Source organism: Dermacentor variabilis, chromosome 5 (assembly GCF_050947875.1).
Source record: "Dermacentor variabilis isolate Ectoservices chromosome 5, ASM5094787v1, whole genome shotgun sequence".
In the NCBI taxonomy this organism is placed as follows: Eukaryota; Metazoa; Arthropoda; class Arachnida; order Ixodida; family Ixodidae; genus Dermacentor; species Dermacentor variabilis.
In genome coordinates this window covers 138,175,069-138,196,403 of record NC_134572.1, presented here as the reverse complement: position 1 = coordinate 138,196,403, position 21,335 = coordinate 138,175,069, and the positions used below count along the sequence as shown (strand labels likewise).

Here is a 21,335-nt window from a genome sequence, read left to right as displayed (position 1 = left end):
AAAAATCGGTCTCATGCCACGCATCGCATGACGTGAGCGTATTTTCACCTCGTGCCTACAAGAAAAAAAAAATGTTGGTTTAAACGCGCCTTAGGAACGCTGCTCCTAGTAACATCCCAACACACTGATTTGAGAAGTGCTGGAGATGCCGGCGCCACGTGAGAGTTAAGATAAATGATATCCTAACTATCTCGTTAATACGAGATGTTTCGTCAGATGCTGAGGAAGCGATGTGAGGAGCCGAAAAGAAGAAAACAAAAACACTTATCGTTGCAGCTCCATGCTGGAGAATAAGCGCTCGCACATTAACTTCCCTGCCACCATATGAAACGTTCTTCCGTTCTGTGTAGCAGTCGTATTCCGGAGCGTTTTAATTTGGGGCTTCCCTTCTGATGAAGCCGCGCAGGACTCGCGCGTAATCCTTCAATTATTCTAGGGACCGGCAGTTGCGCCAGAAAACGGCATGTTTCGCCCGAGACAAAGCAGCCGAGCAGGAAACAGAAAAAAAAGAAAGAAAACGAAGTAAGAATGAGTAAGAATACCATAAACTCGTGAACGTCTTCCGAAAGAACAAGCGAAACGGCGTTAAATGAAATACAAGAGAGAAGACGCCTCGCAGGAAGGCGGCACTGAATCATACATAGGTTCATTTTCCGCAAGACCGGTTGACAGCACGCACCAGACAACGACTGAGAGCTAACGAGACCACGAGACGATCCAAAGCTCGCGGCGAACAGCCGCGCATATAAAACGGAGCGAGGAACGTATTAGAAGGTGCGCTCCACAGCACAGTGCTTTCCTCCCCGCACATCAGCCACCGAACAGACACACACACACACACACTACACTTACTTTCAGAGCGCATACGACGCTCGTAGTGAAAGAGGGAATTCAATGCGCTACGCGGGCGTCGCGCGTGATGACAGCAGCCGTCTCTATATATGCGAGCAGTCCCCCTGGATTCCCGAAACGTTGGCTAGTCGTCGCGATTTAATAAAGCGCGGCCTGCGGGGCTGCTACACTGTACGTGTTCCCGGGAGGTTCGTAATGAAATCCCGTACGGCCAGCACACCACGACGGCAGCAAGAAACGTTCGCGGGCCTGTTTTAGAATCTGCATGTGTCTAGCGGGTGCCGCCGCAATAGTTATCGTCGTCACAAGCTCTCGCTCCGGTGGAGGAGGAGGAGGAGGAAGGAAAGAAGGAAAGGTAGAGAGGTCATCCAGGCACACGTCCGGTTTGCTACCCTACACATGCGAAGGGGTTTAAGGAAAGAAAAGAGACGAGAGGGAGCAAGAAGATACCATCGGTAGAAGGGAAGCGGCTGGCCTCCAAAGTTATCGACTTCCCCAGGCTGTTTGTTCACAACTCGCGCCATCTTTCTTTCTTTTTTTTATTTATCGTCTTTAATCGTCAGTTTCAGAAGACAAGCTGATACCTGTTCTTCACCGTAGGCGCTTGCAGCCTTGCTCGACATTAATGTATGTTACCAGGTTAATTTGTAAAATAATGTTTGACCATACTGTTGTGCTATGACACGAACCTAGCTGTACCATCTACCGCCACCATTACCACCACCAGCGACTTCCTCTTCCCTAATAATAAATTAGACATTGCTCACACACTACACGCAAATGGAGAAACAATGCGAATAGAGGAACATTCATTATTTTGAGGTGCCAAAGTCGACTTTAGATAGCTTAAGATTTCACAATCACATGACATCATTTTGCGAGAAAGGTTTCTTTGAGCAAGGCTCTTGCCTTGCTCAAAGCTAGGCTAACCGTCACGGCACACACATTCATAATGTTATGCCCTGCTATCCAGTCATATGAACTACTGTATTACATCATGATGAAATTTGTACGCTACTCAAACTTGACCTTTATGCAATCAGTTCATTACAAAAATTCCAAACACAGTCAGTTCGAGTCCTAATTTTCCCGCCCAAGCTATCCCTTTCTTTCCCTATTTCTTCTGAACGGTAAATTGTGCCACTCCCCGAATTATACCTGTACGGTGGTTGTTCTGTGCGCATCGCGAATGCACGGCCAGACTTTTCTTTCAAGAGGGAAGCGAGCCTTCCTTACTTTTATTGCTTTCTCTTTCACTGGCCCCCGCGGACTCAGAGCTGTGCGCGAAAGAAAGGACCCCGCTCCCTCCGTTCGGTTCCTGGAAGTGACCCAGTGACGACGCTTCGGGCTGTCGGGTGTTGTTTCCCGGGCCTGGGGGCGGCGACGGGGATGGAAACCGCGGTTGGAAAAGCGCGGGACGGGCAGACTCGCCCCACCGGCCCTAGAGAACGGACCACTTTTTTACGGGGCTAAAACTGAACGTGTTGTGTATTTTTAACTTGCCTTTTTGACCTTCTCAGTGTAATTAAAGTTTGTTTTAAATGTTCAACTGCGTTCGACCCGTTATCTAGCTGGACAGCGGACGCTTTGATCCCGTCAAGTGCGATCCGCGAGGCCAGCATAGTAAAAAAGTGAAGTCGACTGCCATCGGCCGCCAACTCAACGTCCGCTGCAGTGGAATACGTCGCACGGCAAGACCTCCGGTTTGACCATGACATCCGCCTACTGCAAGGACACGGCATCGCCTACAAGTTGAGCAGCTGACGGCACACAGGGCAACGACAAGGTGGGCTCGTTTCAAATTTCATCGCGCAGCTTAGCAGGCTTCACCACATACGTCCGCTTTGAGTGAGATACGTCGTGAAGCACGCACGCCAAAATGAATCGGGACAAGCTGACGCCTGAAACGTCTCAAGTTATGACAGGAGAGCATGAAGTTTCACCGGCAAATATTCGACCACAAAGAGGAACTAAGTTTTCCATGAAAGCTAAAGAAACGTATGAAACGAGCCGCGAAGAGCACTGCCGGAGAATAGACGCTGCCTGGAAGAACGTGGAGACAGCTATTTTCAAAGTGTCATGTGCGAAAGAGGAAGACGTTAACAGCGCCGCAACGCAGCTTCGCGCAAACTATGAGCGCTACGAGCACGTCGCCGCCAGATACGCTACCTTCCTCGCCAAAACGAGCAGATCTGAAACCCAGCAGGAATTAGAACTTCAGAAAACAATCGACGCAGATCGTTATGTGATTGTGAGCGACAAATTACGTGAGGCTACAGAACGAGAACGCGACCGCTTACAAGAGGTAATGTCGCAGCACTCTCTATCGGCCCACTCAAGCGTTTCTTCGAGGTCACGACGATCGGGCTCGTCAACAATCAGCCTAGCCGCTGTACAAGCACGCGCACAAGCTGAAGCCGTCCGGGCCAGAGCAGAGTTTGGTCGCAGAGAGGCCGCGATGCGCATTGAGAAGGCAAGGATAGAGGCTGAATTGGATATTTTGCAGCATGAAAAAGAAGCGGCAGCTGCAAACGCACAGGCGAATGCGCTCGAGGCAGCCGTGGAGCAGGATGGCGGGGAGCGCATGCGCACGCTCCCTCCTGTGGACCGAACGCTGCAGACTAGGAGTTACATCGATGAACAGCAAGCCCTACGCAACTCTGCGCTTGTGTTAACCGAGGTGGCTGTCACCAACTCTAGCGGCGACGTAAACAATGCTCACACGGCGCCGGGTGCCCACACGGCTGCGTATAATTCAATGTGTCTGCAAGCTGATGAACGGCCACCTGACTGCCATGCTGCCCCTAACAACTCAAGTTATGAGCATGCTGGAGCTACGAGTCGTCCTATGAACTTACGAGTTGATCCGCATCCGCTTGTGCACGCCCCAGCACACAACAGTTCAAGCTCAGAGCTAGCCGGTGTCCTTAAGTTCCTGTGCCGCAAAGACCTTGTTTCAAGCGGTCTTATCAAGTTTGATGATCGACCTGAGAACTTTCGCGCTTGGAAATCATCGTTCAAGGGTGTTGTCAGAGATCTAGGTCTTTCTGCCCAAGAAGAGCTAGACCTTCTCATCAAATGGCTTGGCCCTGAATCGTCACGTCAGGCTCGGAGGTTGAAATCAGTGCATGTCGATGACTTTTCAACGGGCTTGAACGTTGTGTGGAAACGGCTCGACGACGTCTTCGGGCGCCCTGAGGCAATTGAGGATGCACTACTGAAGCGGCTGGAAGACTTCCCGAAGATATCTCACCGGGAAAATACCAGACTCCAGGAAATTGGCGACCTCCTGCTAGAACTCGAGGCTGCGAAAACTGATCCGTATCTAGCCGGTCTTGGCTATTTGGATACTGCAAGAGGGGTCAACAAAATTGTCTCGAAGTTGCCATCTGGACTTCAAGAAAATTGGATGTCGGCGGGGTCGAAATACAAAAAAGATCACGACACTGCATTTCCACCCTTTTCTTTCTTTAGCAAATTTGTTAGAGATCAGGCCAGCATGAGGAACGACCCGAGCTTCATCTTGCATCCACAAAATGCCTCGTCTGAATTCAATCAAAGGAAGGAAGACAATGCTACCAAGACCACGCGGCAAAGATCATCCGTGTCAGCGAGGAAAACAGAAGTGGGTCCTGCTTCTGCCAAAATTAATCAAAATGCCACTGCTAACGAACAGCAACCTGAATCGAAGGACTTGAAAAGGTGGTGTCCATATCACAAGAAACCTCACCCTTTGGAAAGGTGTCACGCCTTCCGTGAGAAAACCTTGGAAGAGCGGCAATCTTTCATAAAGAAGCAAGGGATCTGCCTACGATGCTGCTCATCCAAGAACCACATGCAGTGGCAATGTCAGGCAGTTGTGATATGCCTCATATGCGACAGCGCCGACCACGCCACAGCGCTTCACCCAGCATCGCCAACCTCAGAGCCGTCAAGGGCTAGTGGGTCTGATGACAGTACCACAGATGACTCAGAAAGAAGAGTCACATCTAGGCGTACTGAAGTGGCAAACGCTGGCAATAGCACCAAGTCGTGTGCTAAAATCTGCCTCGTAGAGGTGAGCCATGAGACTCAGCCTGAGAAGACAGTCAGAGCGTACGCGATTCTTGACGACCAGAGCAATCGCTCGTTGGTTAGGCCAGAACTTCTAAACAATTTCGGAGTGAAGGGGACGCCCACGCAATACACGCTCCGCACTTGCTCCGGCAGTACTGAAGTGGTTGGAAGAGTCGCTCATGGTTTTTTCGTGCAGAGCATGTCAGGCGAAGTCAAGTTTCCTCTTCCGCCTCTCCTCGAGTGCAAGGCGATTCCAGAAAACAGAGATGAAATTCCGACACCTGACGCTGCAAGGCACTACCCGCACTTGAAGTCTGTAGCAGATCACATTCCGCCTCTTGAGGAGGCTGGAATACTGCTCCTCCTTGGCCGGGACATCCTAAGAGCTCACAAGGTTCGTCAGACAATCAACGGACCCCACGACGCGCCGTATGCTCAGAAGCTTGACCTCGGATGGGTCATTGTCGGCGACGTTTGCGTTGGTCGAACGCGGAAAACGGGCAGCGTCAACGTGTTCAAGACCCATGTGCTGGACAGTGGGCGACCATCTCTTTTTGAGCCGTGCCCAAGACATTTCTTTGTTAGGGAGGCGCCGTTTCTCTACTCTGCGGATAAGGTCTCAAAAAATTTAGGATTGGCAGCAACATTGGATGACACCCTGGCCCCGAATCTTTTCGAGACAACAGAACTTGACAACCAGCGTGCTCACTCCATGGAAGACAAGACATTCCTTAAAATAATGAATAGTGAATTCACCCAAGACAAATTAAACAATTGGGTCGCCCCTCTCCCCTTTCGCACACCGAGAAGTCGGCTTCCGAACAACAGAGAACAAGCTCTGTCTCGTCTGCTCTCGCTACGGCGTACCCTGCGAAAAAATCCTGAAACAAGGGAACGTTTCGTGAACTTCATGAACGAGCTCTTCATCAAGGGTCATGCGGAGGAAGCTCCACCACTTCACGTGGACGAAGAATGTTGGTATCTGCCCATATTCGGCGTTCACCACCCCCAGAAGCCTGATCAAATCCGAGTCGTATTTGACTCCAGCGCTCAGTATGAAGGGGTATCTCTGAACAACGTTCTCCTGACCGGCCCTGACCTGACGAATAACCTTGTGGGGATTTTGATACGCTTCCGGCAAGAACCAGTTGCGGTTACAGCAGACGTCCAGCAAATGTTCTACAGCTTCATGGTTCGCGAGGACCATCAGAACTACCTGAGGTTCCTCTGGTTTAAGGCCAACGATATCTCCAGAGAAATCATAGAGTGCCGAATGAAGGTTCACGTTTTCGGCAACAGCCCATCGCCAGCTGTTGCAACGTATGGCCTTCGACGGACTGCCCAACAAGCTGCCCCAAGATTTGGTGAAGATGCCAGGAAGTTCATTGAAAGAGATTTCTACGTCGATGATGCGCTTAAGTCTCTTCCGAGCGAAGAAGATGCCATTAGTCTGCTGCAAAGAACGCAGAAAATGCTTGCAACAGCTAACATAAGGCTTCACAAGATAGCTTCGAATAGGCAGAATGTGCTGAATGCATTTTCTCGAGAGGACCACGCCCAGGGACTGAAGAACCTCGACTTCGGCACAGACGCGTCGCTTACGCAGAGAAGTCTCGGTCTACTGTGGGACATAGGCGACGACAGCTTCGTCTTCAGGGCTCCTCGTCAGGACAGGCCATATACGCGGCGAGGAGTGCTGTCGACCGTCAACAGCCTTTACGATCCACTAGGGTTTGTGGCTCCAATAACGGTTCAAGGCAAGTACCTTCTCCGTGACCTCGTGACGAAGGGCTATGACTGGGACACGCCGATTTCGGACGAGAAGAAGCAGAGATGGGACGAGTGGAAGAACTCTCTCCAGACACTACAGCACCTTCACGTGCGAAGAACGTATACGCCAGTCTCGACACTTGAAGCCGGAAGTAGGGACATCCATGTATTTTCAGACGCGTCCACAAGGGCCGTCGCAGCTGTGGCATACCTACGCGTGACTGACAAGCAAGGAAACAGACACGTCGGATTTGTCATGGGAAAGGCCAAGCTTGCTCCACAACCAGAACACACCATCCCAAGGCTTGAGTTGTGTGCAGCAGTGCTTGCTGTAGAGATGACCGATTCTATATTACGAGAATTGGACTTCCAGCCGAACTCGGTCACGTTCTACACAGATAGCAAAGTGGTCTTGGGTTACATATACAACGAAACACGAAGGTTCTACGTGTATGTGGCCAACAGGGTGCAGCGGATACGTAGCAGCACGCAACCTGAACAATGGAAATACGTTCACACAGACGAAAATCCAGCAGACCACGCCACTAGAGCGATTCCAGCGGCACAGCTTAAGAGCACGAACTGGTTGTCCGGACCTGATTTTCTCTCACGACGAGAAGAGGAAGCACGGTCGTCGAGCTTCATCCTCCTAAATCCTGACGAAGACAAAGAAATACGCCCTGAAGTCTGCACTCTGGCGACGGAGGTGAACAAACGACAGCGACTCGGAGCCGAACGCTTTCATAGGTTCTCGAACTGGAAATCTCTCACTCGTGCTGTAGCAAGTCTGATCCAGGTTGCCCATCGCGCAAAGAACGCATCACAAGGAGAGGTAGCTCCCGTTGAGGCGCTCTCCAAAGCCAGGCTCGTCATCATTCGCGCAGTACAGCAGGACGCATTTTATGAAGAGATATGCTGTATCCAGAGAGGAGAGCAGGTTCACAAGACAAGCTCGCTTCGAAGGCTTGACCCATTCTTAGACGCCAACGGCTTGATCCGCGTCGGCGGCCGCTTGAACAGAAGCGACCTGCCAGACGATGAGAAACACCCTCTCTTAATGCCGGGTCGGCACCATGTGGCAACGCTTCTCGTGCGCCACCACCATGAATGCGTGCAACACCAGGGCCGACACTTCACAGAAGGAGCCGTACGAGCTGCTGGGTATTGGATCGTCGGAGGTAAAAGGTGCATCTCATCCGTGCTGCAAGCATGCATTTCATGCAAGAAGCTGCGAGGGCGCTTTCACGACCAGAAGATGGCTGACCTTCCGGCAGACCGAATCAGCACAGATCCTCCTTTCACGAATGTTGGAATCGATGTTTTCGGTCCCTGGATGATTGCCTCTCGCCGAACGAGAGGTGGTGTTGCAAACAGCAAGCGCTGGGCAGTCATGTTCACTTGCTTAAGCATTCGCGCAGTGCACATTGAGCTGATCGAATCAATGGATACGTCGAGTTTCATTAATGCCTTCCGAAGGTTCCTAGCAGTGCGAGGACCCATCAAGCTAATACGCTCTGACTGCGGGACCAATTTTATCGGAGCTTGCAGAGAACTTGGAATCAGCGCAGAGGGCATTCATCGCTCACAAATAGGCAAGTTCCTCAGCGGAAACGGCTGCAAATGGATATTCAATCCACCGCACGCGTCCCATATGGGCGGTGCGTGGGAGCGGATGATCGGCATTGCACGCCGCATTCTTGACTCAATGCTCATGCAGTCACGTCATCAACGACTCACGCATGACATTCTTGCTACCTTTGTGGCAGAAGTTGCGGCCATCATTAATGCCAGGCCCATAACTCCTACTTCGTCTGACCCCGAAGATCCCACAATCCTAACTCCGGCGACACTCTTAACCCAAAAACACGGAAGCGCATCTGTAACAACTGGGCAGTTAGATACAAGCAACCTCTACAAACGGCATTGGCGTCTCGTGCAAAACCTGGCTGACGAGTTCTGGAAGCACTGGCGCACAACGTATGTCACTACTTTGCAGCAACGCCGAAAATGGCAAGCAGCAAAACCCGACCTCAAAGAAGGCGACGTCGTTCTACTCAGGGATAAAGAAGCGACCCGCAACGACTGGCCCGTCGGAGTGATTACGTGAAGCCTGCCCAGCGCAGATGGAAGGGTGCGCAAGGTCGAGCTGAAAACAGCCAAAGACGGGGTTGTGAAAACATTCTTCCGACCAACAACAGAAGTTGTGCGTTTGCTGTGACCGCGATACAGTGGTGGCGTCTTAACAACGAAAGACACCAGACGGGGAGTGTTCTGTGCGCATCGCGAATGCACGGCCAGACTTTTCTTTCAAGAGGGAAGCGAGCCTTCCTTACTTTTATTGCTTTCTCTTTCACTGGCCCCCGCGGACTCAGAGCTGTGCGCGAAAGAAAGGACCCCGCTCCCTCCGTTCGGTTCCTGGAAGTGACCCAGTGACGACGCTTCGGGCTGTCGGGTGTTGTTTCCCGGGCCTGGGGGCGGCGACGGGGATGGAAACCGCGGTTGGAAAAGCGCGGGACGGGCAGACTCGCCCCACCGGCCCTAGAGAACGGACCACTTTTTTACGGGGCTAAAACTGAACGTGTTGTGTATTTTTAACTTGCCTTTTTGACCTTCTCAGTGTAATTAAAGTTTGTTTTAAATGTTCAACTGCGTTCGACCCGTTATCTAGCTGGACAGCGGACGCTTTGATCCCGTCAAGTGCGATCCGCGAGGCCAGCATAGTGGTAGTATACTAATTTTAGTACTTTATCATCTCCTACTTACTTTGGGTATCCATCCGGCTTATTTTCTTTCTAATTCTCACAGAGCTAGGTTTTCCGTAAGGCACAATCTCCTTTTGCAAAAAAGTAAATACTGTGGTAAAAACACTGCTTTTTTCTTCCGTTTTCGCTCGGGTTGCCAAGCGAAATTTTTTTTTTCTTCTATATGTTTTAGCACTGCTTAGGCGCTAATGTTAAAGACGCCACATCAATAGAACGCCATATCATTTAACTGGAGTTGTTTTAATGCGAATAGCATTCATTGGCTAATTCAGCCGTTTCATGTCTATCTATCTATCTATCTATCTATCTATCTATCTATCTATCTATCTATCTATCTATCTATCTATCTATCTATCTATCTATCTATCTATCTATCTATCCGTCCATGGTCCATGTTGTCTAATAGCTTGGACCACTATAGGGGTTGTGATATCGTAATGTTGGTTGCTTCGTCGTCATTTCAGCTTTGTCATCAGACTCTCGTCATGCCGTCGCCATCACGCTTTCGTCGTCACGCCGTCGTGTTATCAATGCTATCATGCCGTCGTCGTCATACCACCTTCGACGTTTTTTCGGCGTCAATCTTTCCTCGTCATACTGTCGTCATTCAATCGTGATTATGCCGCCCTTGTCATCCCGTCATCGTCAGACGTTCGCTGTCAGGGCTTCATCGCAAGACCGTCGTCGTAATGCTGTCGTAGTCGTGTCACCATCGTAACTGCAGCTTCGTCATCCGACTCTCGTCATGTCGTCGTTGTCATACAGGCTTCGTGATATAGTTATCATCATGCCACTGTCACCGGACACTCGTCGTCATTCCATTGTCCTCATGTCGTTGTCACGTCATCGGTGTCACTGCACTGTCGTCATACAGGGGTCGTTATTCGTTCGTTCTTATACAGTCGTAGGGATGCCGAAGTGGTCGTTTTGTTGTCGTCATTGTAACTTGGACATCTGACTCTCGTCATGTCATCGTAACTCGTTTGGTGTAATACAGTCCTCTGCATGCCTCCATGCTCATGGGCGAGCTCATGGACGAGTGCCATAGCAAAGTGGGATGTTATAGAAGTATATGGCATATAGCTGAAGCAACGAAAGTGTCATAATTACCACAATACGTGTTAAATAAACGTGATTTCAAGAATATAATCTGTCACTACTTTGCTCGATTGCTATTCGCATGTCAATCGACAGTCATCGTGAGATGAGTTGTGCCGTAATTTCTCCAATTGATGTAGTTTCTTCTTTTTTTCGATATTTGTAATCACATGGCTATATTTTGTTAATATGTTATGCTGTTTTAGTTCGTATTAACGCATTCGCAAACCTGTTGTCGCTGAAGCGCTATGTTTCTTATTTTCCTTTTATCGCGTTGACGCCGCGACTACGGTTTTTGAACCATGGGACCTCCTGCTATATGTGGAATACATTTGTGATGTTCCATGCAATCTTCTTGAAAATAAATATTTGAATGCTTGAACAAGCACGTCTGGAAACGCAAAAAGAACATGCTGGACTCTGTTGAAATTATAAGTTACCTTGTGCGTTATCGCACTAATAAAGCCCTCGCGCTAATTCTGGGGGGCCCTGAACATTCAGTATTTTCGGCGGAGAGGCACAGAGCAAACGCTCGTGTTACAACGTTTGCACTGCGCTACACTATCGTCGAAGCCATGATGCGCGTTCTCCTCTCCCAATTCGAGCGTAAAATTTCATCTCCAACCACTCATCCAGTCTTAGAAGCGGCCCACCTCGCAATCTCAGCGAAACAGACGCGAAAGAACGAAAACCCTGCGATAAACAGCAAGAAAAAAAAAAAGAACTCGCGCGTTTTCTGCGCGCGCAAACATTGCCGAAACGCGCCAAAGACACACGAGTCTGCGTGTCCAAACGGCTTCGTCCCGCGCTCGCGTGTCCATAAACGCAGACGATCGTCCATGGTGGCGTGTATGCTTTGGCAGCGAAACAGAGCTGCCGACAGAGACGCGCTCGCGCGTTCTGCCGATCGCCTGCCATAACTTAGAACGGCTCGCTTTATTATCGAAACAAAACGGGCCCCGAGCGTCACGCGACGACGCGGGTGGCGCGCTGCACGCCGCGTGCAGGCGCTCGCTCGCCGCCAGCAGTGTTTACACGTGCGCGGGGAATGAGCGGAGGCGATTCTCTCTTGTCGCGTGGCGGATCGGCTGCTGCGACGCGTATGACTGTATACGCACCGCGACGAGCACGGTGACCTCGTGAATAGGCGGTGTTCTTTTCGGGCTCATCGCCATCTGTTCCGACTGTGATTATACGGACGCTTGTAATTCTATAGAGAGAAAGAAAAGATAGAGAGTTAAGAGAGAGAGAGAGAGAGAAACGACAATTTTCAAAAAAACCCATGTCCGGTCGCTCCTCTTTGTTTACACTAAAGAGAGCCCTAGGCCGCGCTCTTAACTTGTTTCTTACGAAGCAATCATAAAGCTTATGCTTTTTCTCGGGGCGACCGACAACCTCTAGGTGCTAATACGGGTCCGCTACGGAAGCGTGTTTTAGCGTTTTGTGTTGTTTTCTTGTCAATCTTCTTTTTTTTTTCGAGGGACTCCAGCGCGCTCTAAATCTTACAGCTTATGTTTGTTTTGTAATGACATAAAAGAACGCAGAAAATTAAAACAAGGAGAAAGAGAGAACACTGGATCGCCGCAACGCACTGGCTAACATCTGGAGGGGCTTTATTGCGATGAGAGGAAGGAATATATAATTAACAACCAGCACATGAAAGCTAGAGCACATCGTCGTAAAAGCAAGCCGGATGATAAAATTAAGTGGGAAGAATGCTTAACAAAAGAACAACAAATATTTTATCTTTGAACAAATAATTTATCTCTTTCACTGTCCCCTCCCCACGTGTAAGGTAGAAAATTGGACGAAGTGTAGCTAACCTCTCTGCCGTTCCTTCCGTCATTCTCTCTTCATCTATCATGATATAAGCTTGCACGCGACAAAGTCCGAAGCACATCCACACGCGAAGCCGCATTGAAGGGCCATATTGCTGCCTTGTTTCTGGCCACAGTTACATTTAACAACAACAACAACAACAACAACAACAACAACAACAACAACAACAACAACAACAACAACAAATGACGTTCACGCGCAAAACCATCCAATAATAAGGAGACCCTCCGTAGTACGGGATAACGGATTAATTTTTACCCCTCGTGTCCTTTAACGTGCGCCTAAATCTGAATACACGTTCGTTTTTTTTTTTTTTTACATTTCGTCTTTGGTCAAATGCCGCCGCCGCGGCTGCATAGTCACTAAGCTAGTGTGGCAGGAAGGCCACTTGTAAGCACAGTTGCTAATGCTAGTTGCTGTCGTCATCACAATGAAAGCCTCGTTGTTAGTCGGCGTTTTGTCGTGCGAGTTATTTTTTCGTCTGCGTTTGTTTTCTCCGCTGTTCTCCCGCCAAAGCCCCGTTGAACCAACTAACCAATGCCTCGCACGCCTGTACTGCTTGTCCAGCTACACGGCTACAACGGCCACAAATGGTGTTGTAAGAGCACAATTAAGTATCGAAATATCTGTGCGTAACTACGTGAGCCACGGTCCAATATCCTTGTGCACTGAAGTCCAGAGATAACCGGACAGCAAGTACATTTCCTCGAACACTTTAGAAATGAACAAACAACTCGAAAGCGGTGTCATCCTGAGAATTTGTTCCCGAAGTGGATACACCTGGCGAACTCACCCGGCTGCAATTCGTAAATTGCTAATCTGTCGTAATGTGATAAGCCAACTTTTGTGATTTTTTTAATTAGTCGGTTATTCATTTCGATTCGTCGCACAAGCAATATCTGGCTCTTCGAGCATTCTAGCCGAAGGTCTATAGAATTGTGTACTGTGCCACAGGAGATTAAAAATGAAATCTGCATAGTCTAAAACGACACCCGTATACGTGTAATCAATGTACAGTGTGACTAGCGAAAAATGGATACTTTACCTGTTCGGGAAAACATTCTGGAAAGGTTATAGGGAAAGAAATAGGCTCACTCACACTGCAAGCAGCAATGTAATATAATGTAACATTACAAGTAACATTGCGCGGTGTCTGCGAGAAAGCTCGACTTTCGCGAAGCCCGGAATTCATAGCGTGGGATTCTATCTTGCGAGTGCCTTGTCCAGCCAACATTTTGCTACGCTTGAAAGGTTGCAATGCCAATGAGCGTGAAATGAAAAATTTGAAAAAAAAGAAAAGACAAATTCCTCGCAACCGTCGTTCTGCGAACTTCTGATGACAACATAACGCTGGTCAATGACGGCAGTCAAAGGTGTTCGATTGGCTTTGCAGGCAAGGGAAACGGCCTTTGTTACGGGGTCGCGCGCAGTTGTGACGAACACAAGTGGTCGAAACTGAACAAAGCGGGTCACCCTTTTTTTTCCTTCTTCTGACTCAGCAGCAGCTGTGCCTTCGGTCGTGTATGCCGATATTCAGACCGAACGAGACACAGCCTCGCAGAACGAGGTCAAGCAGCGTTGGATGCGCTTTGCCCGTGTTCAAAGGCACACACATCTGGCAATAAAGAAGGCAGCCTGGAAGCCTCGCGATAAACGTGATTTTTTATTATTATTATTTTTTTAATACTGCAGCGTCGCGGGCACCCGTTAAAAGACTGCAGGCGTCAGCGATTCCTTTACACATGACACGTGGCTTTTCCGAACTGGCGGCATCGTGACATTTTGTTGGCTGTCATCATTAATTTCCGTTCATTTAATTCATCGGAAGGCCAAAACGAAGTCTACAGTGATTTCCGACTATAAATATGCTTGTAATGCTAGACGGAAACTGGACTAGAAACAAACTAGACTTCGAAACAAACACTGGAATTACAATAGTGTCGTCGGCATGAATACAAACAAGTTCGCTGGGATATCGTAGTGTGCACTTCTACACCAATACAGATATTCAGTAATTGTAATAGGATACTGCGGCATCTGGTAATATAATCAGTATATAGCATTAACAGTTGATCAATACAAACCACCTTTATCGTATACCTTGTTACCTTCCCGAATTTTCGACGCGCGCTTGTCACGGCGCATCTGTCAGGAGTCCCATTGTAAACGGAACAGTGTGAATTGTTTCGGGGTGCAGACGAGCAAGAATTTATCCACGTTTCCGAAAACTCAGCTAAACCGAACTTATGGACGCAACAAATATAAGCAACGCCCGAATATCACTCTCCTGATCTCTATCTCTATCTATCTCTATCTGCAGCGTGACCCTACATGAGTTGCGTGACTGGCTCGAGTGATTCGTTAATAACATCGCCCGCTACAGCGTACGTTTTGCGAGCCGGAATAAGCGATGCGAGTCGAAGCAATCGAAAAGCCGCGCGGTTTCAACGAAACAGTGTCATGGAGTCGGTGTGTGCGCGTGCGGAGCAGCAAGTGTTTCGTGACAGGAACCGGCACGCGCGTGTTGCGAGTGTCCAGCCCCGCCTCGCATTGAAAAGGCTCGGGCGTTCGCCGCTTCCATTGTGGCTCGCGCAATCAGTCACCCGGGAACGCTTACATTCAGCCCAACGCTCAGCTTGCGAAGAAACGACGTGACCTGAAAAAAAAAAGCGCGGTTGGCTGAGCGAAAAGCAACCGGCGATAGGAGCAGCGATCTTTTTCTTAATTTTTTCGAGGTCCGCATTCACAAACCAGCATCGACTCCATGCTAATCCACGATTTCGACAAATGGAACACAGCACGGGTCTCGAGTGAACCAGACACTGCGTTTTAACCCTTTAAGGGACGACGGTAAAAAAAAAAAAAATTCTTCCAAAGAAACGGATTAGTTTTTATGTGTGCAAATAATTGAAATGAACATACCAAGCAAGACCATGCGAAACATTTCTGTGAGAAAAGTAAATTTTACTAGCGAAAGAAACTGTTTTTACACTATAACAAACTTGGGCGCCGTGCACAAAAGTTATTCTATTCGTCCGACATCACAGGCAAACGATTCTGATGATCACATAACGCAATTGAGACCATGAAAAAAATTTCTGCCAGAAAGCGGAAGTTTACTAAGACAAAAAATTACGCTTTTCAACTGCTGTTCACGCCATCTGATGTTATCTACAACAAGCAAGAAATAAAGCACATAATTTGCAAGAGCCGCGAATCAACACAGGAGCTCTAGTCGCCTTCAGACCTGCACGAAAAAAAAAAGAAAAAAGAAAGAAAAGGCGCAGGACGATCTCGTCATGTCGCTCGTCTATTTTGCAAGTTTTCGCCTAGCGCGCTGACGTGTTCCCTCCTGAAAGGGTCAACAAGTCTCCTCTGTGGTTTCTACGGCGATAATTATTGTTCGGGTCAGTAAATTGGATAAGGTGTTCAGAAGGACTGGTTACGCATACGCTTGCCCGTAAATCGCTCTGAAATGTCATGAAGCCGAGCAACTACAGACGCTGGCTCCACGGAAGATCATTGTACAAAGGTTCCTACGTTCATTGGGAGATGTAGAAGTTGCTCAGCTTTCTCTCTCTCTCTCTCTCTCTCTCTCTCTCTCTATATATATATATATATATATATATATATATATATATATATATATATATATATATATATATATATATATATATATTTGTTCAATTTCTCACGCCGTTTTAACAAAACTTCTCGGCCTTGCACATTTCCTGGTTGTTTGTTCATCGCCTAGCCTATGTTCGTCGGGCTTGACAAAGTGTCTATGTTCGTATGTGCGCTTGTCTAGACTGCTTCTGACAAGGCTATAAGTTAGTTTAGCTCGCTAGGAGGACTTCTTGATGCTCTATCCAGTTAGAGCATGCGAGGCTGTGCGGGAAGCACGTCATTTGTCAAGCATGCACTCGGAAGCGAATTGAAACGGCCCCGTTTCAACAGAGTTATGTCGGCTTGCCACGGGGACTGTGTCTTGCAAGAAACAACTTCTGCGTTCAAGGAAGGAAGGAAGGAAGGAAGGAAGGAAGGAAGGAAGGAAAAAGTGGAGAAGGAAAGGCAGGAAGGTTAACCAGTTTAGCTTAACCGGTTTGCTACCCTATACACGGGAGCGGGATGGGGGCGCGTCGTGATTATCGGGGCAACCGGCCATGCATGTACCCAAGTTATGTAGTTGTTTCTGCATACTTGAGTTCCATGCCAGACGCATAAAGTTCGCGAGTGGGAGCTCGACCAGTCCAAAGAGTGTAACGGATGGAACGGACGCTAAAGTGTAACAGATATAGTACGAAGACGCAGTCGGCGCATTCATATGATATCGCACATGTTTGCACACGCACACACACACACACACACACACACACACACACACACACACACACACACACACACACACACACACACACACACACACACACACACACACACATACACGCGCGCGCACGCACACACGCACGCACGCGCACACACACACACACACACACACACACACGCGCGCGCACACACACACACACACACACACACACACACACACACACACACACACACACGCACGCACGCACGCACACACACACACACACGCACACACACATCCAGCCCGCTGAAGTGCCAATGCTTTAGCGCACTGGTGTTCGAAGCCGCTTGCGTGCCCTAAACTAAAGCTCGCTATTGTTGTGGGCCAGCTAAAGCAATTTTAGCGCAAGTCACTGCGCGTGCCAAGCGAGGCGGAAAGATAAACGGCACCGTGCGCATTAAGGGTCTTGGGTGTTTGAAACGTGAACATGAAAAGGGGGCGCCATGACAAACGAGTTGCTTTACAGGGTAAAATAAATACTGCCAGATGTTTATATGGCAAGGTACGGGCGTCTTGGAGGAAAGTTGTAGCGCTGATCGACATACAGAGTGACAGGGCGAATGTTTCGTATGCGAGCGATGTACAGATTTTGTTTACTTAACTTGGCTCTTTCTTTGGAAGCAAGAGTTTGCGGCCAGAGAGCTCCACGCATAAGCAAAAGTGCAACGTACGTACGAAAAGGCAGCGGCGACCGTATAATATCAGTGAAGCGATCGTGAAGCCACTGCCGAATTCCGGCTAACATTTACCAACAAGTAGACGTATAATTTTGCGATTGCGAAGTCAGGTGCTTCTGAGGAAGCAAGGCATCCTAGAAAAGCACTGCTCGCTGAAAACAGAACTCACGGAGAACGGAAACTTAATTTCGAGGAATGCCGAGGAAAGAAAGCTCGAGTCGAGAATCCATCGAGAAATCGATGGATTCTCCGACGCCAAAAGCGCGAGCAGAAAGCGTGCGGGAAGAATCGAGGTTGCCTGTGGCACCGCAGCGGACAAAGGCAGCAACAGGCTGGTGTCTATAGACACACACAGACAAGCGGGCACCCGCATCCTTTCCCACTTCGCGCACGGGACACAATGGTGTTGGTGGAGGGCGGACGGACCATTGTGGCCGCCTTCTCCTCATCGCGGCGGTGGGCCCGCTTTTTGCAAGGCGCGCGACCGAGGAAGAAGTCAACGGCCCGAGTCGGGGGTTATGGGTGTCGGCGCCCGGGTGGTGCTGCTGCCGCGGCACGTCGTGTAGCCCTCCCTCGCCCCCACCGCTCCCTTTTCTTCCCCCGATTGTGATTCACTCTCGGGCAGCTGCGCCCTTTGCGACCTCCGGGCGACATCGATGCTTGGTAACGCGCGGAGGCCGCGCGTTGGCCGGATCGTTCGGCGGCCGCTCGGAGGTAAACACTCGACCCGAAGTCGGCGGCGGCAGCCGCGCCTCACAAAAGGAAGACGTCGTCCCCAATCTTCGTCGTTGCCGCAGGTCAGCAAGCCCGACGTTACTTGATTACTGCAAGGGTGGGCGGGGGGGGGGGGGGGGGGGTCGCTGTGTCGCCTCCCTCCGCGCGCGCAAAGTCAACGGCGCTGCTGTTTGCGGAACGCCGCCGCGTTGTACGATTGTTGGTGGGACGAGCCTGTCGCTCGCGGCCTGAAGTGGCACGCGCCCGTGTTGACGTAAAAAAAGAAAGGAGCCGTGCGTCGCGTTTGTCCCATGCTTTTTTTTTTTTCGTTGTGAGCGTGCGTGTGCGCGAGCAAACGGCTTTACCACGGCCTCGTATACTGCTTGAGAAAACGGGTACGCGAATTGGACGCGGAGTCGGCCACGCGTCTTAAACGTTCATAATCCATTCGTCTTGCGTGTCACGCACTATGGACAGTTGTTAGAAGTATAGAAGTCGTGTCAGCTGACCTTTGCGCTTGTCTAGGTGCTTGCGGTCGTTTTACTCGGAGTGGCGTTGTCTATGTATACGCACGAAGTATGACGCCTCATTGTGAGTCCACAACGGCTAGTGGTATATAACGTTGGGAAAGAAAGAAAGCCTAGAGCACTCGATACTACTGACAGAGCTAAGTCATCATAACCACTCTGCTCTGACATTTAGGATAGTACTTATCTGCGCATGCGTGTATGTACTTATTCGCTTGTACCATCGGTCTGTACGCCATCATAGTGTTTTTTTTCCAGATAGCTAGAATGCGGGGCGGCAATATTATGTCCTTTAATAAGATTCTAATAAATTCATGGTCTCGCAATATTATAACGAGGAATTCGTTATGAGCACTCGTTACGAGCGTCCTTAAAATAGTACCGAGGCTGGTAGAACATGGAATCACAGGACTGGACACGCAAACGGTAAAGTAGATATAGCAGTCCATGCACCGCGAATCCAGCGCAAATGACAGCGCAAATGGATTAGTTGACGCTGTTGCTTCGGTCTTTGTGAGCAGTGCGAGAAACAGTTTTACGCATCCACGTACCTTTGAACGACCGAGATAACAGAAAGCGACGGCGTTTGCCAGCTGTCTAGAAAGTTAGAGAGAGAGAGAGAAAATTTTAATAATACGAAATGCAGAGAGGTCGGCCTGAGGGACATTCCTCTAGCCAGCTATACAGTGTTGGGGGAAGTGGAAGAGGGGAAAAAAGAGGTCTTGCTTAACTTTTTAAAAAGTCAAGTAAGGCCTGGACGGCCTGAAGACTAGATTTGACGTCTTGCCGAGGATCTAAAATAACGTTCTCCCACAACGGTGGGCTATCGACGCGAGTAAGTTCGTTGAGGATACAAAAACCTAGAAGTTCTTAATCTAACATCCGCTCACTGAGATATACATGTACATGTTATTGGCCGCGAAAGAGCTTTTCGAAACTGACGTACACTAAATCAGGATATAATGCTGTTAATGAAAAAGAAAGAAAGAAAGAAAATACGAAGGGAACGCGCGATACGAAAGGAAAATTCTGCGCGTCGGACATCGAGGCAGCCCTATGCTAGCGAATATATGCTCTTTCAGCGCGTAAAGGTGACAATTAGGACTTATTAACGCGCATCGCAAATAGCCCTTGCCACGCTGGCAGACGCTCGCGATGGGTTATAGGCGGACAGGCGCTGTAGTCTAAGCCACTTCGAACACATGTTCTTGTCGTACAGCACTAATGGCCGCGTATATACCAGTTGGCGCTGTTAAGAATCATGCGTGCTCTCAACGTTCGGCTGAGCGGATGCCGTGTTTTCCACATGCGCTACGTAATATTATGTATCATTTTAATGCACGTTCCTGCTCTGCTTCTCACGCAAAGTGCTAGTATTTTACGACGCATGGCTTTCACCAGCATTTCAGCACCTCGTAATAGTCCGTACCATGAACGACTCATCGACGTGACTGGTTTCACTACATAATTAATCTCTCCCTGTAAGTTGGCTTATACCAGTATTCTCGGACCAGTGGCAAACGGCATGAACCAACAAATAAAAAGAAAAGAGTTCTTAAAGGACCAATGTTGAGTTTCCGACGGAAGAGTTAAATGCTTACGATCATGAACGTTCGTTGCGGTAATAATGAGTTTCTTATGAGTCGGTTGCTGCTTTCCGCAATCTAAGTTTGTTAATAAGTGAGGTAACTTTCAGCTGCGCTTAATAAAATCAAAGCAAGAACTTGTCTTGTTTTCAGTTTTCTTAAACATTTCACGGCCCCTTCTTAAACTCCAATATTGCTCGTCTCTGTCCATCTCTCTAGGGTGGACCTTCCGGAAAGCAGTGCACTCGGACTGCTGCTCCGTGGGGAGATAAACACATGGACTCGATACACAAAACGGCTGACAGCCTCTCCATAGTCGCACGGGGACGAGAATCGCGAACCAAGAGCCCTAGCAACTTTCGGCAAGCGAGGCTGCTTTTCGCATTTCACACATCTACCCGCAGCACTAACGGCTTCAGAACTCGCCCTTGGGGAAGAATTGCCCCCGCGGGCTACGACATTCTCGCCTAAGTATTACTAGAGGAACAACACCAACACGGATTGTGCAATGCAACGCAAAGCAAATTCGTTCGAACGCACGACATTTTCCGATCAAACTGCCGCGCGCGTGCCTCGACACGTCCGAGCCGCTATTCTTCCTTTAGAAGTGTCAGTGACGCATTCACTGGGACTTGCCAAAAGGAATTACGAAGAGAGAAAGGAAGAGACAGGCTTGCGTTCGCGCAACTCACCTGCATCCGCGGCGTCCGCACTGCAGACGACGAGGGCGAGGAGAAAGGTGGCGGTAATCCGACAGGCCGTTATCCACAGATTGAGGAACCACTGGCGGCGATCACGCTGGCGTGCCATCGCTCGGCTATCATGCTACGGTCGCAACCCGTAGCACCGCCGAGCACCGCCGATTTCCTTTCTTCACGAGCGCGCGGCTGCGCACCGCTTCTCCGGAGGAGACGCGCCGTGGTCCAGCGGACGCGTGCCGGTCGCGTTCTTCTCGCTAGGCTCGTCAACGGGGCGCGAAACAGCACCGTCGTCGTCTTGGCCGCTTGGGGAAACACTCGCTCGCGAGGCACGGCAAGCCAAAGCGCGGCGCACACTTTTTTTTTTTTTTTCGGCGCAGGTCAACACCA

The 21,335-nt window shown here is 49.4% G+C and overlaps 1 protein-coding gene across 4 annotated transcripts in view; it reads right to left on the bottom strand.

Moving 5' to 3' along the window:
* The window catches only part of LOC142583193 (roundabout homolog 1-like), a 194,747-nt gene extending 173,653 nt beyond the window's left edge, over positions 1-21,094 (bottom strand). For all 4 annotated transcript variants that reach the window (XM_075693548.1, XM_075693549.1, XM_075693551.1 and 1 more), the window contains exon 1: positions 20,940-21,094. In XM_075693548.1, the coding sequence (XP_075549663.1) occupies positions 20,940-21,057 (118 nt within the window). In that variant the 5' untranslated portion in view covers positions 21,058-21,094. The remainder of the gene's footprint in view (positions 1-20,939) is intronic.
* Between the last annotated feature and the right edge of the window lie 241 nt (positions 21,095-21,335).